At 44.0% G+C, this 25,474-nt stretch overlaps 1 protein-coding gene across 4 annotated transcripts in view; it reads right to left on the bottom strand.

Moving 5' to 3' along the window:
* The window catches only part of fhod1 (formin homology 2 domain containing 1), a 77,151-nt gene extending 52,167 nt beyond the window's left edge, over positions 1–24,984 (bottom strand). For all 4 annotated transcript variants that reach the window (XM_057844858.1, XM_057844873.1, XM_057844866.1 and 1 more), the window contains exons 1-3: positions 24,708–24,984; positions 16,044–16,150; positions 7,457–7,521 (exon numbers count right to left, since the gene is read on the bottom strand). In XM_057844858.1, the coding sequence (XP_057700841.1) occupies positions 7,457–7,521; positions 16,044–16,150; positions 24,708–24,872 (337 nt within the window). In that variant the 5' untranslated portion in view covers positions 24,873–24,984. The remainder of the gene's footprint in view (positions 1–7,456; positions 7,522–16,043; positions 16,151–24,707) is intronic.
* Positions 24,985–25,474: the final 490 nt, after the last annotated feature.

The raw sequence follows: 25,474 nt of genomic DNA, 5'->3' as shown, positions 1-25,474 counted from the left end.
GCATTTAGTCTTTTGAAGGCTGTTGCTAGGCGGGCAGGAAGAAGGATGTGTTTTGCTTCCAAAACATATAAATACGTTCTATTTTTAATTGTTTCAGTGTCCCAAAGACATATTTATACGTCTTTTACGGGGTTTTTTTCCCATAAGAGACATCTCTGGGTTCTGGTTCAACTGAGCTCCAAAGCACAAAGCTGAAAATCCATTTTAAAGCCATAAAACTGGCCAATGGATGGCAGTAGTGCATTTGGTAAGACTCGCAACCCGATTCAACGGCAACGAACGGACAGGCCATTTAGCCGGGGCGCTGGCGGAGGGATGCCAGGCGCTGGACGACCGAGCAGAACGACCGGGACCACCAGTGCAGCGGACGATGCCGTTGAGTCCGTGCTGCTCGCCGAGCAGACCTCGCAGGGACTCAAAAAAAATCTTTATGAGACAGGCGGTGATGAGGGAAAAATTTACCCGCCGGTCGCAGCAACAACAGCGTCATCTCAGTTAGCTATGTGTAAATAAATTGTTACTTTGCAATCAAAAGCTCTATTTGCCTTGTTGTTTGTTATTTTGTAAAAGGAAAACATTATTCAGATGTTTGGGATGTAACTAAAGCGAAACATAGCTGTGTTAAAGTCAAAGTTATGTTTGAAATGTATGCTTTCGAAAAAAGCTCAATTTCTGTTTTTTCATCAGAAATTGGAAAATTCCTCAAACTATGCTATTTTCTAATGCTAATTTCTAAAGAAGAGTCTAATCTTTCTTTTGGTGGGTTCCATGTTTATATAGCAATACAACAGAGTTTTCTGTGGGCCTTGCAAAACCAGTCAAACTCCAGTAAAATGGCCGGGAGCGAAGGGCCTTGCTCCGTTGAAAATGGCTGGGAGTGAAAGAGGTAATATTATTGTCGGTTTGTGGATTGGACAGGAGGATTCGGGAGTTACTGTTGTCCGGGCAACGAAGGTTGAGGATTTTGCCACCTCAGCGTCAAAGGGGCTCTTGAAGTCTTGTCAGGCGTGTTATCAGTTGGATATCGGGCGTTCTCATGTGTTCCTTGTGCTGGGACAGGGCGGCCCGCCATTTGTTCTGGACTGTCCGTGAGAACTGATTGCGAGAGTTGGTGGTGCAGACGTGGGATTGTCAGTGTCAATCTTGCTCAGTCAGTTGCAACGCGCACACATTGGGCTTCCGTGATAAGAAGGCGTCATGTATCTCTTATGCCCTATATTCTGCTTGTTTTCTTTAAACTATGGTACAGTGGGGCAAATAAGTATTTAGTCAACCACCAATTGTGCAAGTTCTCCTACTTGAAAAGATTAGAGAGGCTTGTAATTGTCAACATGGGTAAAAATGGGTAAAAAAAAAACGAAAATCACATTCGAAATAAATTATTTAAAAATCAAACTAATTAGAGTGGAAAATAAGTATTTGGTCACCTAAAAACAAGCAAGATTTCTGGCTGTCAATGAGGCTCCACTCGTTACCTGTATTAATGGCACCTGTTTTAACTCATTTTCGGTATTTAGACACCTGTCCACAACCTCAGTCAGTCACACTCCACTATGGCCAAGACCAAAGAGCTGTCGAAGGGCACCAGAGACAAAATTGTAGACCTGCACCAGGCTGGGAAGACTGAATCTGCAATAGGTAAAACACTTGGTGTAAAGAAATCAACTGTGGGAGCAATTATTAGAAAATGGAAGACATACAAGACCACTGATAATCTCCCTCGATCTGGGGCTCCGTGCATGATCTCATCCCGTGGCGTCAAAATGATTACAAGAACGGTGAGCAAAAATCCCAGAGCCACATGGAGGGACCAAGTGAATCACCTACAGAGAGCTGGGACCACAGTAACAAAGGCTACTATCAGTAACACAATGCGCCGCCAGGGACTCAAATTCTGCACTGCCAGACGTGTCCCCCTGCTGAAGAAAGTACACGTCCAGGCCCGTCTGCGGTTCGCTAGAGAGCATTTGGATGATCCAGAAGAAGACTGGGAGAATGTGTTATGGTCAGATGAAACCAAAATAGTACTTTCTGGTAGAAACGCAGGTTCTCGCGTTTGGAGGAGAAAGAATACTAAATTGCATCTGAAGAACACCATATCCACTGTGAAGCATGGGGGTGGAAACATCATGCTTTGGGAAGGTTTTTCTGCAAAGGGACCAAGACGACTGATCTGTGTAAAGGAAAGAATAAATGGGGCCATGTATCAAGAGATTTTGAGTGAAAATCTCCTTCCGTCAGCAAGGGCAATGAAGATGAGACGTGGCTGGGTCTTTCAGCATGGCAATGATCCCAAACACACAGCCAGGGCAACAAAGGAGTGGCTTCGTAAGAAGCATTTCAAGGTCCTGGAGTGGCCTAGCCAGTCTCCAGATTTCAACCCCTTAGAAAATCTGTGAAAGGAGTCGAAGGTCAGTGTTGCCCAACGACAGCCCCAAAAGATCACTGCACTAGAGGAGATCTGCATGGAGGAATGGGCCAAAATTTCAGCAAAAGTGTGTGAAAAGCTTGTGAAGAGTTACAGAAAACGTTTGGCCTCCGTTTTTGCCATCAAAGTGTACATAACAAACTATTGGGATGAAGTTTTGGTATTGACCAAATACTTATTTTCCACCATGATTTGCAAATAAATTCTTTAAAAACCAAACAATGTGATTTTCTGGGGGGGGGTTTCCACTTCTGTCTTTCATGGTGGAGGTTTACCCATGTTGACAATTACAGGCCTCTCGAATATTTTCAAGTGGGAGAACTTGCACAATTAGTGGTTAACTAAATACTTATTTGCCCCACTGTATAAGTGCTACTTATTTTATATTGGGTGTGTGAGAGTAAAACCGTCATCGGTAAATACAAGAAAAGGTACCATCTCGCTGCCTGCTTGTCAACAAATGATAAACAGCAGAAGGACGATTGGATGCCAAAAATTTTAATAGTCCAAACCGCTAATCAAAATTACTAGTAGATAATGGGGAATGAGCTAAAAGTGTTCTAACTTGTTTTGTGGTCGTCTCCTAACAGGAAATGCCAGGCTAATTATGTCGGAAGTGCTTCCTGCCTAGCTCACTTTCTGCTGCTGTGCGTTTGCATCGCAACATTTCTAATGTGTCTCAACGACTACTCACTTTAGCGTGTCGGCCCCAGTGTCTAAAAATGAGCACTTTGCCCAATCCGACCCACCTTCCGTCCTCTAGTCCCACCACCCACATGGTGTCCTCTGGTAAATAGATGGCGATAGCACCACTACGTGCAACAGCTAGCATTTGCTTTTAAAAAGACTGCAACAGTATTTGTATTCGTCCTGTTCTGTGACATCACGGTTCGTGTGCGGAATCAGACGACAAAAAAAAAAAAAAACTACGTTGTAGTTAGTCTTCTTCCAATCCAGGGGACAGTAGAGGTAATGTGCCTAAACTAACAACCGACATTACGGGAAAAAGAAGACAATGAGACGAAGAAGTTAGCATTGATCACTACTAAGAATGTTATGGCGAATGTGCAGAGTGCGAACTATCAAATTAGCAGCGGCAAGCTCTGGGTAGCTCACGATACGATACGCGATACAGGGCTCATAACGATGATTAAACGATATTGATTTTTGTTCCTTTCCTGTTGGTTTCAAGGCACTTAGGGGCCACTTCAAGTTGGTTTCGGGGCTCATACTGGTCACTTGCTGTTGGTGTCGAGGCACGTACAGGTCACTTGCTGTTGGTTTTGGGGTACATGTGGGTCACGGGGCTCTTAGGGGTCACTTGCTGTTGGATTAGGGGCACTTCGGGGTCACTTTGGTTTCTGGGCACTTCATGTTCACTTGCTGTTGGTTTCTGGGCACTTCGGGGTCACTTGCTGTGGGTTTCGGGGAACGTACGGGTTACTTGCTATTGGTTTCGAGGTACATAATGGTCATGGGACACTTAGAGGTCGCTTGCTGTTGGTTTCAGGGCACTTAGGGGTTACTTGCCATTTTCGGGGCATTTAGGGGTCACTTGCTGTGGGTTTCAAGGCATGTACAGGTCATGGGGCACCTGGGGGTTACTTGTTGTTGGTTTCGGGGCACTTAGGGGTCACTTGCTGTGGGTTTCCGGGCACGTACAGGTCACTGTATCTGGGTTTCAGGGTAAATATGGGTCTGGGGCACTTCAGGGTCACTTGCTGTGGGTTTTAGGGCGCGTACGGGTCACTTGCTGTGGGTTTTAGGGCGCGTACGGGTCACTTGCTGTAGGTTTTGGGACTCGTACGGGTCACCTGCTTTGGGTTTTGGGACTCGTACTGGTCACTTGCTGTTGGTTTTGGGGTACATATAGGTCACGGGGCTCTTAGGGGTCACTTGCCGTTGAATTAGGGGCACTTCAGGGTCACTTGCCGTTGGTTTCTGGCCACTTCGGGGTCACTTGCCGTTGGTTTCTGGCCACTTCGGGGTCACTTGCCGTTGGTTTCTGGCCACTTCGGGGTCACTTGCCGTTGGTTTCTGGCCACTTCGGGGTCACTTGCCGTTGGTTTCTGGCCACTTCGGGGTCACTTGCTGATGGTTTCTGGGCACTTCTGGGTCACTTGCTGCTGATTTCTTGGCACTTCGGGGTCACTTGCTGTGGGTTTCCGGGCACGTACAGGTCACTGTATCTGGGTTTCAGGGTAAATATGGGTCTGGGGCACTTCAGGGTCACTTGCTGTGGGTTTTAGGGCGCGTACGGGTCACTTGCTGTAGGTTTTGGGACTCGTACGGGTCACCTGCTTTGGGTTTTGGGACTCGTACTGGTCACTTGCTGTTGGTTTTGGGGTACATATAGGTCACGGGGCTCTTAGGGGTCACTTGCCGTTGAATTAGGGGCACTTCAGGGTCACTTGCCGTTGGTTTCTGGCCACTTCGGGGTCACTTGCCGTTGGTTTCTGGCCACTTCGGGGTCACTTGCCGTTGGTTTCTGGCCACTTCGGGGTCACTTGCCGTTGGTTTCTGGCCACTTCGGGGTCGCTTGCCGTTGGTTTCTGGCCACTTCGGGGTCGCTTGCCGTTGGTTTCTGGCCACTTCGGGGTCGCTTGCCGTTGGTTTCTGGCCACTTCGGGGTCACTTGCTGTTGGTTTCTGGCCACTTCGGGGTCACTTGCTGTTGGTTTCTGGCCACTTCTGGGTCACTTGCTGTTGGTTTCTGGCCACTTCTGGGTCACTTGCCTTTGGGTTCTGGGCACATCGGGGTCACTTGCCGTTGGGTTCTGAGCACTTCTGGGTCACTTGCCGTTGGGTTCTGAGCACTTCTGGGTCACTTGCCGTTGGTTCCTGGGCACTTCTGGGTCACTTGCTGTTGGTTTCTGGCCACTTCGGGGTCACTTGCCGATGGTTTCTGGGCACTTTGGGATCACTTGCTGCTGATTTCTGGGCACTTCGGGGTCACTTGCTGTGGGTTTCGGGGAACGTACGGGTTACTTGCTATTGGTTTCGGGGTAGATACGGGTCATGGGACACTTATGGGTCAACTTGCTGTTGGTTTCAGTGCACTTAAGGGTTACTTGCCATTTTCGGGGCACTTAGGGGTCAATTGCTGTTGGTTTCGCGGCACTTAGGGGTTACTTGTTGTGGGTTTCAAGGCATGTATGGGTCACTTGCTGTGGGTTTTAGGGCATGTACGGGTCAGGGGGCACTTAGAGGTTACTTGTTGTTGGTTTCGGGGCACTAAGAGGTCACTTGCTGTGGGTTTTGGGGCACATACAGGTCACTGTCTCTGGGTTTCAGGGTACATATGGGTCTGGGGTACTTCACGGTCACTTGCTGTTGGTTTCTGTGCACTTCGGGTTCACTTGCTGTGGGTTTTAGGGCACTTGCGGTTTACTTGTTAATGGTTTCAGGGTACATACGGGTCATGGGACACTTTGGGGTCACTTGCTGTTGGTTTCAGGGCACTTAGGGGTTACTTGCTATTTTTGGGACACTTCGGGGTCACTTGCTATGGGTTTCAGGGCATGTACGGGTCACTTGCTGTGGGTTTTGGGGCATTTACGGGTCAGGGGGCACTGAGGGGTTACTTGTTGGTTTCGGGGTACTTAGGGGTCACTTGCTGTAGGTTACGGGCACATACAGGTCACTGGCTCTGGGTTTCAGGGTACATATGGGTCTGGGGGCACTTAGGGGTCACTTGCTGTTGGTTTCAGGGCACGTAGGGTTCACTTGCTGCTGGTTTCGGGGGACTTAGGGGTCACTTGCTGTGGGTTTCGGGGCATGTACGGGTCACTTGCTGTGGGTTTCGGGGCATGTACGGGTCACTTGCTGTGGGTTTCGGGGCATGTACAGGTCACTTGCTGTGGGTTTTGGGGCATGTACGGGTCACGGGGCACTTAGGGGTGGGGCACTTAGGGGTCACTTGTTGGTTTCGGGACACTTAACAGTCACTTGCTGTGGGTTTCAGGGTACGTACAGGTCACTGGCTCTGGGTTTCAGGGTACATATGGGTCTGGGGGCACTTAGGGGTCACTTGCTGTTGGTTTCAGAGCACTTAGGGGTCATTTTCCATTTTCGGGGCATTTTGGGGTCACTTGCTGTTGGTTTCGGGGCAAGTACGGGTCACTTCCTGTAAATTTCGTGACACGTACAGGTCACTTCCTTGATTTCGGGGTATTTACGGGTCACATCCTCTTGATTTCTAGCCACAGACAAGTCACTTTCATGTTGATTTCTGGGTATTGACGGGTCACTTCCTGTTGATTTCGGGTTCTTGAAAAGGAAGCGACTTGAGAATGACAACCTTCCCACTTCGGATGTCTACGTGTGATAAACTCACAGCAGAGTGATGATTGACCGCCTATCATCATCTTGGAACGCTTTGGCTCTTTTTTGAAACCAATAGCACAGTACTTTGAAACCATCGCAGGGAAAAGCATCTTTTAGCTTTTTAGAAGAGACCTCAGTCCTGCCCATGTCACAATTTCCATTTCAAATTCCTGCCTATGGAGCTCTCACGCTGATGAGTCAGCACTTCCCAATAAACTTCGTCTGTGACGCATACTCGGCGCTGACCCGCCTGAGTTCCGAGGTCACAGTTCAGGTTGTATCTAGGTTCAGGTCACAATTATGTCCAACAATCTACAGCAGGGGTGTCAAATGTGCGGGGTTTCACGCTCTAAATCATTCATACTATACATACAAAATCACATGCTTTTATTTTGACATTGGCGCCAAAAAACAGTAAATTTGTGATTTGTGTGATCAAGTACATGCATGACTGCTACAACTACTACCACTACTTAATTAGGCTCACTTTCATGTCGCCGCTTCTGGTCAAAATGGATTGGCTCTAGCACCAGCCAATGAGTAAACAGGAAGGGACCCCAGAATGCAGTCAGTGGCAGCCAATGAGCATTAAACTTTTTTTAAAGTGTTATCAGTACAGTGTAAGCGGAATTGCAGTCTGTGTGTGTGTGTGTGTGTGTGTGAAAGGCCGGGAAAAAAAGAATATACAAAAGGTTGGTGGTACCCAGAATGGCGTGGACTCGCACCGACAAATGTGTCCTCAGGATCAAGATGGGCTTCTTCCCCTTCCTGCACACACGCACAAACATACACCACATTCACATTTTCAAGGCTGCCACTACAGTTTGTTGACCTAAACCTATTTTATTGCTTATTTTGGAAAAAATATTCAGCAAAAATTCAAAATAGAGAAAAAATATTAATCAAAAAATGATGGAAAATCTGGTGTGAAAGTGGCCCGTGCGCTAGCAGAAGGCACAACTCAAAATCCAGCTCTCTGATTCGCTGGCCAGCATCCCCCATTAAGGGACCCCTCCCAACTCGGGAATCTCACAAGCTGATTGGCCGAGACGTTTCACCCGGCTTCTCTCCCACACAGTACGTACTATTCATACATTCTTTTAGGTGTTATTTATATCATTAATCAATATTTAAATGTTTCAATATACTGGGTCACTTCCTGTTGATTTTGCGCAATTTCAGCAACAGTTCCCGTTTCATATTAGGTCACTTCCTGTTGATTTCATTGCATTTCCGACTCACTTCCTATACATAATGGGTCACTTCCCGTTGATTTGGCAGCATTGCAGTGTAACTTCCTGGTAATATTGGGTCACTTACTGTTGATTTTGAGGCATCTCACACTTCCTGTAGACGTCAGGTGACTTCATGTTGATTTGGCATCATTGCAACATCACTTCCTGTTCATATCAGGTCACTTCCTATTGACGTCAGGTCACTTTCTGTTGATTTTAAGTGGGGCTGTCAAAATTATCGCGTTAACAGGCGGTAATTAAATATTTTAACGTGATTAATTTAAAAAATTGACAATTAACGCACATGCCCCGCTCAAACATTAAAATGACAGCACAGTGAAATGTGTACTTGTTGTGTTTTTAGGAGTTTTGTCGCCCTCTGCTGGCACTTGGGTGCGACTGATTTTATAGGCTTTGGCACCCATGCGCATTGTGTAAGTAATTATTGACATCAACAATGGCGGGCTACTAGTTTATTTTTTGATTGAAAATTTTACAAATTTTATTAAAACGAAAACATGAAGAGGGGTTTTAATATAAAATTTCTATAACTTGTACTAACATTTTTCTTTTAAGAACTATAAGTCTTTCTATCCATGGATCGCTTTAACAGTATGTTATTAATACCATCTTGTTATTTTATTGTTATACTAAACAAATACAGTACTTATGTACCGTATGTTGAATGTACAGTGCCTTGCAAAAGTATTCGGCCCCCTTGAACCTTGCAACCTTTCGCCACATTTCAGGCTTCAAACAAAGATATAAAATTTTAATTTTTTATCAAGAATCAACAACAAGTGGGACACAATCGTGAAGTGGAACAACATTTATTGGATAATTTAAACTTTTTTAACAAATAAAAAACTGAAAAGTGGGGCGTGCAATATTATTCGGCCCCCTTGCGTTAATACTTTGTAGCGCCACCTTTTGCTCCAATTACAGCTGCAAGTCGCTTGGGTTATGTTTCTATCAGTTTTGCACATCGAGAGACTGACATTCTTGCCCATTCTTCCTTGCAAAACAGCTCGAGCTCAGTGAGGTTGGATGGAGAGTGTCTGTGAACAGCAGTCTTCAGCTCTTTCCACAGATTCTCCATTGGATTCAGGTCTGGACTTTGACCTGGCCATTCTAACACCTGGATACGTTTATTTTTGAACCATTCCATTGTAGATTTGGCTTTATGTTTTGGATCATTGTCCTGTTGGAAGATCAATCTCCGTCCCAGTCTCAGGTCTTGTGCAGATACCAACAGGTTTTCTTCCTGTATTTGGCTGCATCCATCTTCCCGTCAATTTTAACCATCTTCCATGTCCCTGCTGAAGAAAATCAGGCCCAAACCATGATGCTGCCACCACCATGTTTGACAGTGGGGATGGTGTGTTCAGGGTGATGAGCTGTGTTGCTTTTACGCCAAACATATCGTTTTGCATTGTGGCCAAAAAGTTCAATTTTGGTTTCATCTGACCAGAGCACCTTCTCCCACATGTTTGGTGTGTCTCCCAGGTGGCTTGTGGCAAACTTTAAACCAGACTTTTCATGGATATCTTTGAGAAATGGCTTTCTTCTTGCCACTCTTCCATAAAGGCCAGATTTGTGCAGTGTACGACTGATTGTTGTCCTATGGACAGACTCTCCCACCTCAGCTGTAGATCTCTGCAGTTCATCCAGAGTGATCATGGGCCTCTTGGCTGCATCTCTGATCAGTTTTCTCCTTGTTTGAGAAGAAAGTTTGGAAGGACGGACGGGTCTAGGTAGATTTGCAGTGGTCTGATGCTCCTTCCATTTCAATATGATGGCTTGCACAGTGCTCCTTGAGATGTTTAAAGCGTGGGAAATCTTTTTGTATCCAAATCCGGCTTTAAACTTCTCCACAACAGTATCTTGGACCTGCCTGGTGTGTTCCTTGGTTTTCATAATGCTTTCTGCACTTTAAAGAGAACCCTGAGACTATCACAGAGCAGGTGCATTTATACGGAGACTTGATTACACACAGGTGGTTTCTGTTTATCATCATCGGTCATTTAGGACAACATTGGATCATTCAGAGATCCTCACTGAACTTCTGGAGCGAGTTTGCTGCACTGAAAGTAAAGGGGCCGAATAATATTGCACGCCCCACTTTTCAGTTTTTTATTTGTTAAAAAAGTTTAAATTATCCAATAAATGTTGTTCCACTTCAACGATTGTGTCCCACTTGTTGTTGATTCTTGACAAAAAAATTAAATTTCATATCTTTATGTTTGAAGCCTGAAATGTGGCGAAAGGTTGCAAGATTCAAGGGGGGCCGAATACTTTTGCAAGGCACTGTATATTTTATCTTGGTTGACGAGCGATGTTCTGCTACTTTTTAAGCTGAATCTGCTAACTAGGAATGTATCGTCAGGGGTAAATTCATTGTCCCTACCTCTTTTAAGTTATTAACTCTTTCAGAGGCCCTTTGTGACGTACACACTCATCTGTATTTGTGAGTATTGGTCGACGACCGGCTTATTAGCTCCATTTTGTAAGCTTTGAAGTAAGGTATCCCCCCCATGAAAGAGTACCAAATCAATGCATGACAACCTGCATTCTTTGCATCAAAATGTTTGACATTATTATATTTTTGAGATGTGTATAGATTGAAAAGTGATGTCAACAAATAATAGACACATTTATCATTTTTAAAAAAACTAATGTATATTATTTTAGGTTACTTTTTCATGATCCACATCATGCTGCTGTCGGTCTACGTTCCTACCCTAACCTATAGTCACGACCCAGGACACGCTGGAGAGACTGTCTCGGCTGGCCTGGGAACGCCTTGGGACCTCGCCGGAGGAGCTGGATGAAGTGGCTGGGGAGAGGGAAGTCTGGCCTTCCCTGTTAAAGCTGCTGCCCCCCGCAACCGGACCCCAGAGCAAGTGGAAGATGATGGATGGATGGACATAATGCTGCTGCTGGTGCCTGCTGATGGTGACTGCTGGCGCACTAAGCCCATTTTTTTAAAATGGCAACAAACAGACAAAACAAAAAAAAAGCACTTTTTTCATGTTTTGACGACTGACCATTGCCATCCATTTTTTTCATCCATTATATATATATACAAAAACATTTTTTAATTTTAATAAGATCTAAAAGTTTTTGGAGTGAAAGCAGTGAATTACCCTAATTTTCGGACTATGAGCCGCTACTTTTTTCCCCTCATTTTGAATCCTGCGGCGTATAGTCTAGTGCGGCTTATTTGATGATTTATTTGGGTTTATGGGTAAAACTTTTTGAGAGCGGGATCATAAGACTGTCATAAGAACGTCATAATTATGACATGACACTATCGTGGGCATTACTAAATGCTTATGACAGATGTCAATATGTGTCATGTGGCATAATATGTCACTAACTCCATTTATGTCTAGCTCAGATCTTTTACGTCCATTCAGAAGTGAGATAATTTGCTGGATGACACTAACCGACATCTATTATAAGCATTCAATAATGCTTATGACAGTGTCATGTAATAATTATGACAGTATTATGGCACCTCTATCCAAGAAAATGTTACCAAATACAATAGCTAGCAATTAATGAAACAACTGGAACAGTAACTGAAGAAATAATTAGCACAGAACATGAATTTTGATTGTTATTTACATCTGTCGTGCCGCAATGCATGCTAGGAGGAATGTTGGATGACAACAGTGTTGACAGCAGGTGGCAGCAGAGGTTGACTGTCTCCCCCAAGGGAGCAGTGATGGCCAAATGAAGATTTTTGAAACAATTAGGCTTTGCAGCCAATTGGTTCAAAGCTTCATGGTGGTTCATTTGGTTTCATGACAGTTTTATAATGCCTTTGTTAAATGAAGTGTTACCAGTTAATATCTTTTGGTGGAAATATCCCATAACAAAATGAGGACAACTCCAGCTTATAGTCCAGTGCGGCTTATCTATGAACAAATACCATTTTCATGTCAAATTTGGTGGCTGGTGGCTTATAGTTAGGTGCGCCTTATAGTCCAGAAATTACGGTAGTCTTTTTTTTTTTATTCTAGTTACATCTGAGATGCAATTGTTGGCTTTTTTCAACAGTATACATGGAAAATAAAGACATTGATTGACTGAAAATGGTTCAAAATTAGATGAAATGTCCTGTTTTCTCATGTATATTTACAATTGCTCTTCACCTAAAAATATATTTGTTTTATTCGATTACTCAATTAATCGATAGAATTTTCAGTCGATTACTAAAATATTCAATAGTTGCAGCCCTACTTGATACATTTAACAGTTGTGGCCAACTTCAAAACAAAAGCGAGTCAGTTCCAATTGTTGTAACCCAAATATTCAGAAGGTCATATAAAACGCTGATAGTTTGCATTTCAAGTGTGGCACAGGATGCTTGAGACGGGAGAGAACAACATACGCGTGCTCATGTTCTAAAAATGTGCCGTGACGCCATCGGGCCAGGAAGTGGGAGGTACGCCACCGAACTCTGGAAATTGGGCAAGCAATGATGGAAAATGGGGGGTAGAGAAAGAAACCCAGGAAGGCTTTCAATGCTCATTTTTAGTAGCGTCGCACCGAAACGGCGCTGAAAATGACATAATCTAGTACTAAGAAATAAGGCGACCTCCTACCAATGAGTTAATCTGCAGTGGACGTCCACTCCAATTGAAGCAGCAGGGATGGCAGTGAACCACAGTGTCAATAGCAGATGCTTTGACATTGATCAAATTGAGAAATAAGCTTGTTATGACTTGATTTGAGTGTCTTTGATGGGAACGAGGCTTCCCTGAGGCCATCCATGATAGTACAATAGTACTTTTCATGCTTCTTCAAACTAGTTGATCATAAGTAGATGTTCAATCCCTGTCAAGCAGGTGGGTGGCCAGGATGCTATCAACCCTCGCGCTTCAAAAGGATTGGACGTCTATCCCTGTCCACCCTCAACATCCAAAAATTCAGGACGCTAAGGGGCACAAAAGTTCGATTCAGTTTTTGCGAAAATTGTTTTACGTTTCGGCCCAAATTTGCCAAATTTTTTTGCCATTCGTTTCTAATTGCTCAAATTGCCCATTCATTTCCAATGGGCAAAACTTCCCACTCATTTCAATAGCACAAAAACTTCCATTCACTCCTATTGATTTCCAAACCAAGTGACCCCATATCAACAGGAGGTGACCGTGAAATTTCCCAAAATCCACAGGAGGTGACCCGATATCTACAGAAAGTGACTCTGGAATGCCTTAAAACCGGAAGTGACCCAATGTGTGTAGGAGAGGAACCCTAAATGTTTCCAAATCAGCAGGAAATACCCCTGGGATGCATCAAAATCAACAGGAAGTGACCAAATATGTACAGGAAGTGGACCCGAAATGTCGCAGAATAAATAGAAAGTGACCCGATATCTACAGGAAGCCTGAGATGCCTCACAATCAACAGGAGGTGACCCGATATCTACAGGAAGTGACTCTGGAATGCCTTAAAAACAGAAAGTGACACAATAAGTGCAGGAGGTGAACCCGAAATGTCTCCAAATCAGCGGAAAGTAACTCTGGAAGCCTCAAAATCAACAGGAAGTGACCCAACATGAACAGGAAGTGCATCTGAAATGCTGCAGAATAAACAGGAAGTGACCCAATATCTACAGAAAGTGACTCTGGAATGCCTTAAAAACAGGAAGTGACACAATATGTGCAGGATGTGAACCCGAAATGTCTCCAAATCAGCAGGAAATAACCCTGGAATGCATCAAAATCAACAGGAAGTGACCAAATATGTACAGGAAGTGGACCCGAAATGTCGCAGAATAAATAGAAAGTGACCCGATATCTACAGGAAGCCTGAGATGCCTCACAATCAACAGGAGGTGACCCGATATCTACAGGAAGTGACTCTGGAATGCCTTAAAAACAGGAAATGACCCAATATGTGCAGGAGGTGAACCCGAAACGTCTCCAAATCAGCAGAAAGTAACCCTGCAATGCCTCAAAATCAACAGGAAGTGCACCTGAAATGCTGCATAACAAACACGAAGTGACCCAATATCTACAGGAAGTGACACTAGAATGCCTTAAAAACAGGAAGTGACCCAATATGTGCAGGAGGTGAACCCGAAATGTCTCCAAATCAGCAGGAAGTAACCCTGGAATGCATCAAAATCAACAGGAAGTGACCGCATATCTACAGGAAGTGACCCTGGAATGCCTCAAAAACAGGAAGTGTCCTAATATCTGCAGTAAGTGAACTCGAAATGCCTCTAAATCAGCAGGAAGTAACCCTGGAATGCCTCAAAATCAACAGGAAGTGACCCAACATGAACAGGAAGTGCACCTGAAATGTCGCAAAATAAACAGGAAGTGACCCCATATCTACAGAAAGTCTGAGATGCCTCACAATTAAAGAACGTGCATGTAAAGTGTAATTTATGTCCCGGGGCAAAGCTTATGTCGACATATGTGGTAAGCAATTCAAATCTGTTGCTTTTTGTTGCACTTCAAGTGTAGGATAAATCTGTTGCTGGTGAGTTGCAATAAATATTACAAGGCTCTATAACACAACTACCTTCTCTATTCAACTGACTCGAATACTGCTCAGAAAATTTCAAGTTCTTTGACGTACAACAACTTCTTTTTAAAGTAACGGAAATTGTTACTTTCTAACTAGTTACTTTCACTATAGAGTAATTCAGTTACTAACTTAGTTACTTTTTGGAAGAAGTAGTAGGTAACTATAACTAATTACTTTAAAGTAACGTGCCCAACACTGCTGATTTCCAACCCAAGTGACCCCCATATCAACAGGAAGTGACCCTAAAATTCCCCAAAATCAACAGGAAGTGACCCGATATCTACAGGAAGTGACCCTGGAATGCCTCAAAAACAGGAAGTGTCCCTGTGACGGCCCCTGGCCGTTTAATAGTTAATTTTCTGAGACTCTTCCAGTCAGCTGATCGTCGCCTCCACCAGCTGGCCGCTTCCCCTCCCACAATGACGAAAGCTGATCAACTCAGGAAGGACCGACGACGTCGCCGCCACTGATTGGCCAAGAAAAAGGCGCCAAGCTTCATAAACCTGCCGCTGTCAACGTTCTAGGTCGTCGCATTTGACAGCATTCTGCCGCGGTCCTCCTTGCCAGCTGTTTGCTCGCCATTCACTCTCATTTGCATTTGATCGCTAGTTTGATACACTCCCGCTTTTTCGGTGAGGTCTTTTGTGTTTATTCGTTATTGGATCGTTTTTGTTCACCACTGTAAATAAGAGCACTGAAGCAAGTAAGGGTAAGTCGCCATTTCTGTTCAACCCGTTTTCTCCTGTAGAGTGGGAAGTTAGGTTAGAAGCTGTCTTTTCTTTGTTCCTTTTACATGATCAGGGTTTAGTTAGCGGGTGGGGTTTAAGTGTAGTTCCTTTTGTTTGTTGTTTTGGCCTGGGCTTACCCTGAAGTCCCGCTTCGTCAGCATTCTGTACATATTCATTGCGAGTTTGATTGTTGTAAATAAATTTGTGTCCACTTGTGAATTTGTGTGGCTCTATGTTACGCCCTTCGCGAGCCATCCTTGGGACGTAATACGTGCAGGAAGTCAACTCGAAATGCCTCTAAATCAGCTGGAATTAACCCCTTAATGCCTCAAAATCAACAGGAAGTGACCCAAAATGAACAGGAAGTGCACCTGAAATGTCGCAAAATAAACAGGAAGTGACCCCATATCTACAGAAAGTCTGATATGCCTCACAATTAACAGGAAATAGTCCTGGAGTACCTTCAAATCAACAGGAAGTCAACATATATGAACAGGAAGTGACTCCAAAGGCTTCAAAATTAAAAGTAACCCAATATCCCAACCATTTGAGCAAAGCTACTGTCACAATTTCTCAACAAATTGCGTTTTCTAATAAATATATAGTGTCTGACAGAGCATTGACTTTGAAGCGAGTATGCAATTATTTAGTTCCTAAAAGATTTTTTTTTTAAACGTGATATTGGCACAGTACTGTGCAGCCGGGTGTCAGAATACAGAGCTGAAAAATGCTAATTTTCAGTCAAAACGGGCGGCTAGCGTAGTGGCGGGCGGCTTCTTACGCGACATCCTGGTAGAAGTCGTCCAGTTCATCCCGTTGCTCCGACAGCGACGAGTCCAAGTCCAAGTAGTTGCCGTAAGGACACGTCTGCAGCGTGCACTCCTCCAACTGCGCACATACGCCGTCAAATCATCAACATTTCATATTGGCTGCCAAAAACTTCAGGTTAAACTCCGGCACCTCGGATAAGCAGTCCAGAAAATGAATGAGTGACTGCTTTTCCGCCTAGTATTTTTTTTATCCAATGAACAAAATAAAAAACGTTCTGAAAATGTAAATATGAGATACAGGAAGTGAGCAGAAATTAATAGGAAGTGACTCTTTGTATCGCTTCCTTGTTAAACCAGGATACTTACGGGTTACGTCCTGTTGATTTTGAGTCACTTCCTTTTCGGTAACCTAAAACCAACAGGAAGTGAACTGAGAATACCCAAAAATCAACAGAAAGTGACCCGAAATCAATAGGATGTTACCCAGAAATGCCCCAAAATCAACAGGAAGTGACTGATGAACAGAAAGTGACCGAGAAATGCACCAGAAGCAACAGGAAATTAACTAAAATGTACAGAAAGTGAGACGAAATCATTAAGAAGTGAATCGTAAATACCCAAAAATCAACAGGATGTGACCAATCGAACAGGTAGTGAACCGAAATCAACAGGAAGTGGCTCTTTGTATCGCTTCCTTGTTAAATTAGGATACTCTGTTGATTTTAGGTTAGTGAAAAGTGATTCAAAATCAACAGGAAGTGACCCGTAATAAAACAGAAGTTACCCAGAAATGCCCTTGAAATCAACAGGAAGTGACCCGGAACTGCCCCCCAGAATAAAAAAAAAAATGATCCAAACTCTATAGGAAGTTACTCAGAAATGCCCCAAAATCTACAGGAAGTAACCAGTGAACAAAAAGTGACCTTGAAATGCACCAGAATCAACAGGAAATTAGCTAAAATGGACAGGAAGTGAACCAAAATCAATAGGAAGTGAATTGTAAATACCCCAAAATCAACAGGAAGTGACATGAATAGGAAGTGACCCAGAAATGCCCCAGAACCAACAGGAAATTACCCAAAACATACAGGAAGTGAGCCGCAATCAATAGGAAGTGCCTCGTAAATGTGCCCCGAAATCAACAGGATGTGATCGATCAAAAAGCCAAGTAACCCGGAAATGCCCCATAATCAACAGAAAAGGATCCAAAATCAGTAGGTAGTTACCCAGAAGTACCCCAAAATCAACAGGAAGTGACTGATGAACAGAAAGTGACCTGAAAATGCCCCAGGGTCAATAGGAAATGACCCAAAATATACAGCAAAATACCTGTATTTTTGCCCAAAATTAACAGAAAGTGACCAATGAACAGAAAGTGATCAATCAACAGGAAGTGACCCAAAATGTTTAGTATGTGAGCCTAAATCAACAAGAAGTGAGCCAGAAACGCACCAGAATGAACAGGAAATGACTCGAAATCAACAGGAAGTTACCCAGAAATGCCCCCAGACACACGAAATTACCCAAAATGTGCAGCAAGTGAGCCAAAAATCAACAAGGAAGTGACCCGGAAATGCCCTCAAATGAAGAGGAAGTTACCCAGATATGCCCCAAATTAAACAGAAAGTGACCAATGAACAGGAAGTGACCTGAATATGTCCCAGAATCAGCAGGAAATGACCCAAAATATTCTGGAAGTTACCCGGAAATGCCCTGAAATTAACAGGAAGTGAACAATGAACAGTACGTGACCCGGAAATGCCCCAGAATCAACAAGAAATAACCCAAAATATACAGCAAGTGAGCTAAAATCAATAGGAAGCGTCTAGGAAATGCCCCAAAATCAATAGGAAGTCACCCAGAAATACCCCCAAATCAACAGGAAGTGACGGATGAACAGGAAGTGGCCCGGATATGCCCCAGAATCAACAGGAAATTACCCAAAATATACAAGAAATGAGCTGAAATGAGCAGGAATTGACCGATGAACAGGAAGTGGCCCGGAAATGCCCCAGAATCAACAGGAATTGACCCAAAATATACAGGAAGCGAGCCAAAATCAATAGGAAGTGACCCAGAAATGCCCCGACATCAACAGGAAATGACGGATGAACAGGAGGTGGCCCGGAAATGCCCCAGAATCAACAGGAACTTACCCAAAATATACAGGAAGTGAGCTGAAATGAACAGGAAGTGACCGATGAACAGGAAGTGGATCAGAAATGCCCCAGAATACACAGGAAATTACCCAAAATATACAGGAAGCGAGCCGAAATCAATAGAAAGTGACTCAAAATTACCACAAGATCAACAGGAAGTGACCCAGAAATGCCCCGATATCAACAGGAAGTTATCCAAAATATACAGGAAGTGAGCTGAAATGAACAGGAAGTGACCAATGAACAGGAAGTGGCCCGGAAATGCCCAAGAATCAACAGGAAATGACCCACGATTTACAGGAAGCGAGCCGAAATCAATAGGAAGTGACTCAAATGTACTACAAAATCAATAGGAAGTGACCTGGAAATGCCCCAGAATCAACAGGAAATTACCCAAAATATACAGGAAGCGAGCCGAAATCAATAGGGAGCGACTCAAAATTACTACAAAATCAACAGGAGCTGACCCGGAAATGCCCCAACATCAACAGGAAGTTGCCCAAAATATAGAGGAAGTGAGCTGAAATGAACAGGAAGTGACCAATGAACAGGAAGTGGCCTGGAAATGCCCCAGAGTCAACAGGAAATGACCCAAAATTTACAGGAATCGACCCAAAATCAATAGGAAGTGACTCAAATTTACTACAAAATCAACAGGAAGTGACCCGGAAATGCCCCAATATCAATAGGAAGTTAGCAAAAATGTGCAGGAAATGAGCCGAAATCAAAAGGAAGTGACTCTTTGTATCACTTCCTTGTTAAATTAGAATACTTACGGGTCACTTCCTGTTGATATTGAGTCACTTCCTTTTCAGTAAAGGGCTATAGAAATAAATTTCATTGATTGATTGATAGACTGTCATTGACAGCCATTGACGTCCAATCTGTTTGAAGTGGACAGGATGGCAAGGAACAAACGAATGTTTATTGGCTGTAGGAAGTGACCCCAGAATGTACCGGAACCCTAACAGGAAGTGACTCGTAAGTTCCTTATTTTAACAAGGAAGCTATACAAACTCTTTGCCAACCAATTCATTTATGCCGGGAGGACTGGTTGTGCTTGTGCACGCTCGTCTTTCGGCGCCATTGACGCCACCAGACGTCCAATCCTTTTGGACTGGAACGAAGTGGGAAAAAAACAACTCTTTTTAAAAAAAAAAAAAAAAAAAAAAAAAAAGGAACCTTGCAACCATCCATCATAACAGCCGGCGATTGTACACGCGTGTACTGACGTGCACGCACATTACAGCTCGTCATTAACAGTGTTTATAAAGAGGAAAAGTCGCTTTTCTGGTCCCTCCGCATTCTTCAAAGAGGTTGATGGATGGCATGTCCTTTCACAATAAAAGCTCGGAAGGCAATCTTGACGTCGGTGCGCGCTTCTCCTTTAGACCACAGCTTCCTGTCGCGGCGGCGACAGGAAAAAGGAGCTCTTATCCAGGCGCGCACGTATTTCCCGAGCTCCGCCCCCTTCCCGTCGGGAGTCACAATTCAGCAAATTTCAGTCGTTCACTTCTTGGCCGGCGTTGACGCCGACGGACGTCCCAAAGTTTAAACGGATTGGACGTCTGACACAGTCAACAGCAGCTAATCTAGAAAGCTAGTTAGGATGTGGCCCCTACCAACATGGCCGCCCTGATGAACGCTTTTTTTCATGCATCTGCCTTCTGTTGAAACAAGTTTGTCACTAGGAGATGTCCAATTCATTTCAAGTGGGGGTTGGCATTATTGTTGAATGAACTCTCTGTGCTACTGACAATGACTGATGTCCAATCACGTGGCGTCCAATTACCTGTCCGAGTTTGTCTCTAGTAGATGTCCAATCCATTAAATAGTAGGAGGGCTGGTAACGAATGAACATTCCACCGTCAATCACCCTCCAGGTCACTTCCTTTTGATTTTGAGTCACTTCCTGTTGATTTGGAGGCATCTCGGAATTACTATAGATATTGAGTCACTTCCTGGTTATTTCGGGTTCACTTCCTGTTCATATTGGGTCAGTTCCCGTTAATCCTGAGGCATTCCAGGGTCACTTCCTGTTTTGGGGGTATTTTGGGATCACTTTCTATTCATAAAGAGTCACATCCTGTTTATTTTGGGCATTTCTGGTTTACGACTTGTACATATTAGGTCACTTCCTGTTGATTTGGGGGCATTCCGAGGTCACTTCCTGTTGATTCTAGGTCACTTCCTACAGATTTGGGGGCATTCCTAGGTCACTTCTTGTCAATTTTGGGTCACTTCCACCCGATTTGAGGGCATTCCTATGTCACTTCCTATTGATTTTGGGTCACTTCCTATTGATTTGGGGGTGGATTCCTAGGTCACTTCCTGTCAATATTGGGTCCCTTCCTACCAATTTTGGGGCATTCCTAGGTCACTTCCTGTCAATTTTGGGTCACTTCCTACCGATTTCGGGGCATTCCTAGGTCACTTCCTATCAATTTTGGAGCATTCCTATGTCACTTCCTGTCAATTTTGGGTCACTTCCTATCGATTTTGGAGCATTCCTATGTTAGCTCCTGTTGATTTTGGGTCACTCCCTACCGATTTGAGGGCATTCCTATGTCACTTCCTGTTGATTTTGGGTCACTTCCTACTGATTTGGGGGCAATGCTAGGTCACTTCCTGTTGATTTTGGGTCACTTTCTATTGATTTTGGAGCATTCCTAGGTCACTTCCTGTCGATTTTGGGTCACTTTCTACTGATTTTGGAGCATTCCTATGTCACTTCATATCGATTTTGGAGCATTCCTATGTTAGCTCCTGTTGATTTTGGGTCACTTCCTGTTGATTTGGGGGCAATCCTAGGTCACTTCCTGTCGATTTTGGGTCACTTTCTATTGATTTTTGGAGCATTCCTATGTCACTTCCAGTCGATTTTGGGTCACTTCCTACCGATTTTGGGTCACTTTCTATTGATTTTGGAGCATTCCTAGGTCACTTCCTGTCGATTTTGGGTCACTTCCTCTCAATTTTGGAGCATTCCTATGTTAGCTCCTGTTGATTTTGGGTCACTTCCTACCGATTTGAGGGCATTCCTATGTCACTTCCTATTGATTTGGGGTCACTTCCAGTTGATTTGGGGGGAGATCCCTAGGTCACTTCCTGTCGATATTGGGTCCCTTCCTACCAATTTTGGGGCATTCCTAGGTCACTTCCTGTCAATTTTGGGTCACTTCCTACCGATTTCGGGGCATTCCTAGGTCACTTCCTATCAATTTTGGAGCATTCCTATGTCACTTCCTGTCGATTTTGGGTCACTTCCTATCGATTTTGGAGCATTCCTATGTTAGCTCCTGTTGATTTTGGGTCACTTCCTACCGATTTAGGGGCATTCCTAGGTCACTTCCTGTCAATTTTGGGTCACTTCCTATCAATTTTGGAGCATTCCTATGTCACTTGCTATTGATTTTGGATCACTTCCTATCGATTTGGGGGGATTCCTAGGTCACTTCTTGTCGATTTTGGGTCACTTCCTACCGATTTTGGGGCATTCCTAGGTCACTTTCTGTTGATTTTTGGCAAATTCCCAGGTCACTTACAATTAATTTTGGGTCACTTACAATCGATTTTGGGCATTCTCTGTTCACATCTACATTTTGGGTCACTTCCTGGTGATTTTGAGGCATTTCAGGGTCCCTTCCTGTTGATTTGTGGGCATTTAGGGGTGACTTTTCATGTTGAGTCACTACCTCTGATTTGGAGGCATTCCTGAGTCACTTCCGGTTGATTTCTGGTCACTTCCTACAGATTTTGGGGCATTCTTAGGTCACTTCCTGTTGATTTTGGGTAACTTCCTACCAATTTTGGGGGCATTCCCTGTTACATCCTGTACATATTGGGTCAAATCCTGGTGATTTTCAGTCATTCCAGGGTCACCTTTCATGGTGAGTCAGTTCCTGTTCATTTGGAGGCATTTCAGGGTCATTTCCTACCGATTTTGGAGCAATCCTAGGTAACTTCCTGTTGATTTTGGGTCACTTCCAATCTATTGGGGGCATTTCTAGGTCACATCCTGTCGATTTTGGGTCACTTCCTATCCATTTTGGAGCATTCCATTGTCACTTCTAATTGATTTTGGGTCACCTCCTATTGATTTTTTGTTGATTTTGAGTCACTTATCGATTCCGGGACATTCATAGGTCACTTCCTGTCGATTTTGAGTCCCTTCCTATTGATTTTGTGGTTTTCCGATGTCACATCCTATCGATTTTAAGTCACGTCCTACTGATTTTCGGGCATTCTTAAGTCACTTCCTGTCGATTTTGGGTCACTTCCTACCGATTTTGGGTCACTTCCTATTGATTTTGAGGCATTCCCAGGTCACTTCCTATCAATTTGGGGGGCATTCTTAGGTCACTTCCTATTGACTTTGGGTCACTTCCCACCGATTTTGGGGCAGTCCTTGGTCACTTCCTGTCAATTTTGGGTCACTTCTTGTTTTGAGGCATTCCTAGGTCACTTACTGTCGCTCTTGGGTCACTTCCTGTCGATCTTGGGTCACTTCCTGATGATTTTGAGGCATTGCCAGGTCACTTCCCATCAATTTGGGGGGCATTCTTAGGTCACTTCCTATTGACTTTGGGTCACTTCCCACCGATTTTGGGGCAGTCCTTTGTCACTTCCTGTCAATTTTGGGTCACTTCCTATTTTGGGGGCATTCATAGGTCACTTCCTGCCGATCTTGGGTGACTTCCTATTGATTTTGAGGCATTCCCAGGTCACTTCCTATCAATTTGGGGGGCATTCTTAGGTCACTTCCTATTGATTTTGGGTCACTTTCTACCGATTTTGGGGCAGTCCTTGGGTCACTTCCTACCAATTTTGGGGCAGTCCTTGGTCACTTCCTATTTTGGGGGCATTCCTAGGTCACTTCCTGTCGATCTTGGGTCACTTCCTGATGATTTTGAGGCATTCCCAGGTCACTTCCTATAAATTTGGGGGGCATTCTTAGGTCACTTCCTATTGACTTTGGGTCACTTCCCACCGATTTTGGGGCAGTCCTTGGTCACTTCCTGTCAATTTTGGGTCATTTCCTGTTTTGAGGCATTCCTAGGTCAGTTCCTGTCGATTTTGGGTCACTTCCTACCGATTTTGGGGCAGTCCTTGGTCACTTCCTATTTTGGGGGCATTTCTAGGTCACTTCCTGCCGATCTTGGGTCACTTCCTATTGATTTAGAGATTATGATTATGATTATAATATATGATTATATATATATATATATGATTATAATATATGATTATTTGAGGGATAATCCTGTTGATTTTGAGTCACTTCCTGTTGATTTTGGGGAATTCCTAGATCACTTCCTCTCAATTTTGGGTCACTTCCTGTCAATTTTGTGTCACTTCCGACCTGTTTTGTGTCTCTTCCAACCTGTTTTGTGTCTCTTCCAACCTGTTTTGTGTCACTTCCTATTTATTTTGGGGCATTTTGGGTCACTTCCAATCAATTTTGGGTCACTTCCGACCTGTTTTGTGTCTCTTCCAACCTGTTTTGTGTCACTTCCTATTTATTTTGGGGCATTTTGGGTCACTTCCAATCAATTTTGGGTCACTTCCGACCTGTTTTGTGTCACTTCTGACCTGTTTTTATGTCACTTCTGACCTGTTTTTATGTCACTTCTGACCTGTTTTTGTGTCACTTCTGACCTGTTTTTGTGTCACTTCTGACCTGTTTTGTGTCACTTCTGACCTGTTTTAGTGTCACTTCTGACCTGTTTTTATGTCACTTCTGACCTGTTTTTATGTCACTTCTGACCTGTTTTGTGTCACTTCCTATTTATTTTGGGGCAGTTTAGGTCACTTCCAATCAATTTTGGGTCACTTCCTGTCAAATTTGGGGCACACCCATGTCACTTCCTGTTGTTTTTTTAGGTAAAATGCCAGCCGCGAATGCTCATCTTTCAGTGCCATCGTCGGCGATTGACGTTTTGACCTCTCATAATGGATTGGACGTCTATCGCCGTCAATGGCAGCCAATGAGTTTACAAGGAAAATGTAACAATATCCTCTATTACTATAGAGAGTAGTACAAAAATTATTAATAGCCGATACTTTTCCAATCAAATATTGTATCCGAATACAACATTTCAGTATCGATACTTTGACAACCCTATGATAAACCTCATTGAAATACACAGGTAGGACGTCTATTGTCGTCAGTGGCACAGAGAGATTCAACTTCCCTGGCTGCCGAGGACATTAATAGACGTCGCTGCCACCATCCCACTTTAAACTGACTGGACGTTACTCTTTGAGTAGAAGGATGATTGGACGCCAGTGATGGTGATCATCCATTTGGACGTCTATCGCCGTCTGCGGCTCTGAAGCATTGTTCAAAAGGCTTGGACGTTTATTGGCAGACAACGATTTGGAAGGGAAAACTATTTTCAACACACATTCTCGTATGGGGGAAAAAAAGCCTCATTCGGTTGCTTTTCTTGTCTTTTACTTCAAGAAAGAGTCGCGCGAGTTCGACGTCATTCGTCGCCACGCACCTGCTTTTCTCACCTTGAGGGGCGCGTCCAACAGTCTGTGAACGACAGGAATGAGTTGACTGAGCGGCGCGTCCTGGTCCACGTCGAGCGCGGGTGGCCGCCGAGGTTCTGGAAAGTTGGTACAGATGAAGGGGTCCTGGTCCAACAGGAACTGGACCCGGCACGTGACCGCAGTCATGCTCGAAGACGAAAAAGTTATAAAATGTGGAGACGCCAGCCGACGCCAGTGGCTTTAAATGAGCGCCGCGCCAGTCAAGTTCGCAGTTACGAGGGCGGTCACTTCCGCTTATGCCCTTCAGAGCAAAACGACGGTATGTTTGGCTCGAGCGCGGGCGCCCGGAAGGAGAAATAAAAGCATTTTTCGTGGTTCCCAAACTTCATACAAGTGAAAATGGACTATTCTTCCTTCCACTGTCAACGAAGGCTTTTATTCTGAAGGGAATTTACTGTCAGATATCAGTACATATAATGCTGTTGTGCTCTTTTTTTCCCTTCTGCTGTTAATTTGAAAAAACTTATCACTAGTACACGTCCTATATCATTCGCTGCCATCACTGCAAGTTTAAATAAATTCGACGTCTATGGCAGTCAATGGCAACCAATGAGTTTAATTTGGGGGTCAATTCAGGTCATTTGCTGTTGATTTTTTTAAGTCACTTCCTGTGATGCAAAAAAAAAAATCCTCCAAATCCACAGGAAGTGACCTGATATCAACATCCTGTTACATCAAAATGCCCCTAAAGCAACAGGAATTCACTTGATATCAACAGGAAGTGATCT

This window comes from Corythoichthys intestinalis, chromosome 1, assembly GCF_030265065.1.
Source record: "Corythoichthys intestinalis isolate RoL2023-P3 chromosome 1, ASM3026506v1, whole genome shotgun sequence".
Taxonomy (NCBI): Eukaryota; Metazoa; Chordata; class Actinopteri; order Syngnathiformes; family Syngnathidae; genus Corythoichthys; species Corythoichthys intestinalis.
This window is presented reverse-complemented; position numbering and strand designations above follow the sequence as displayed.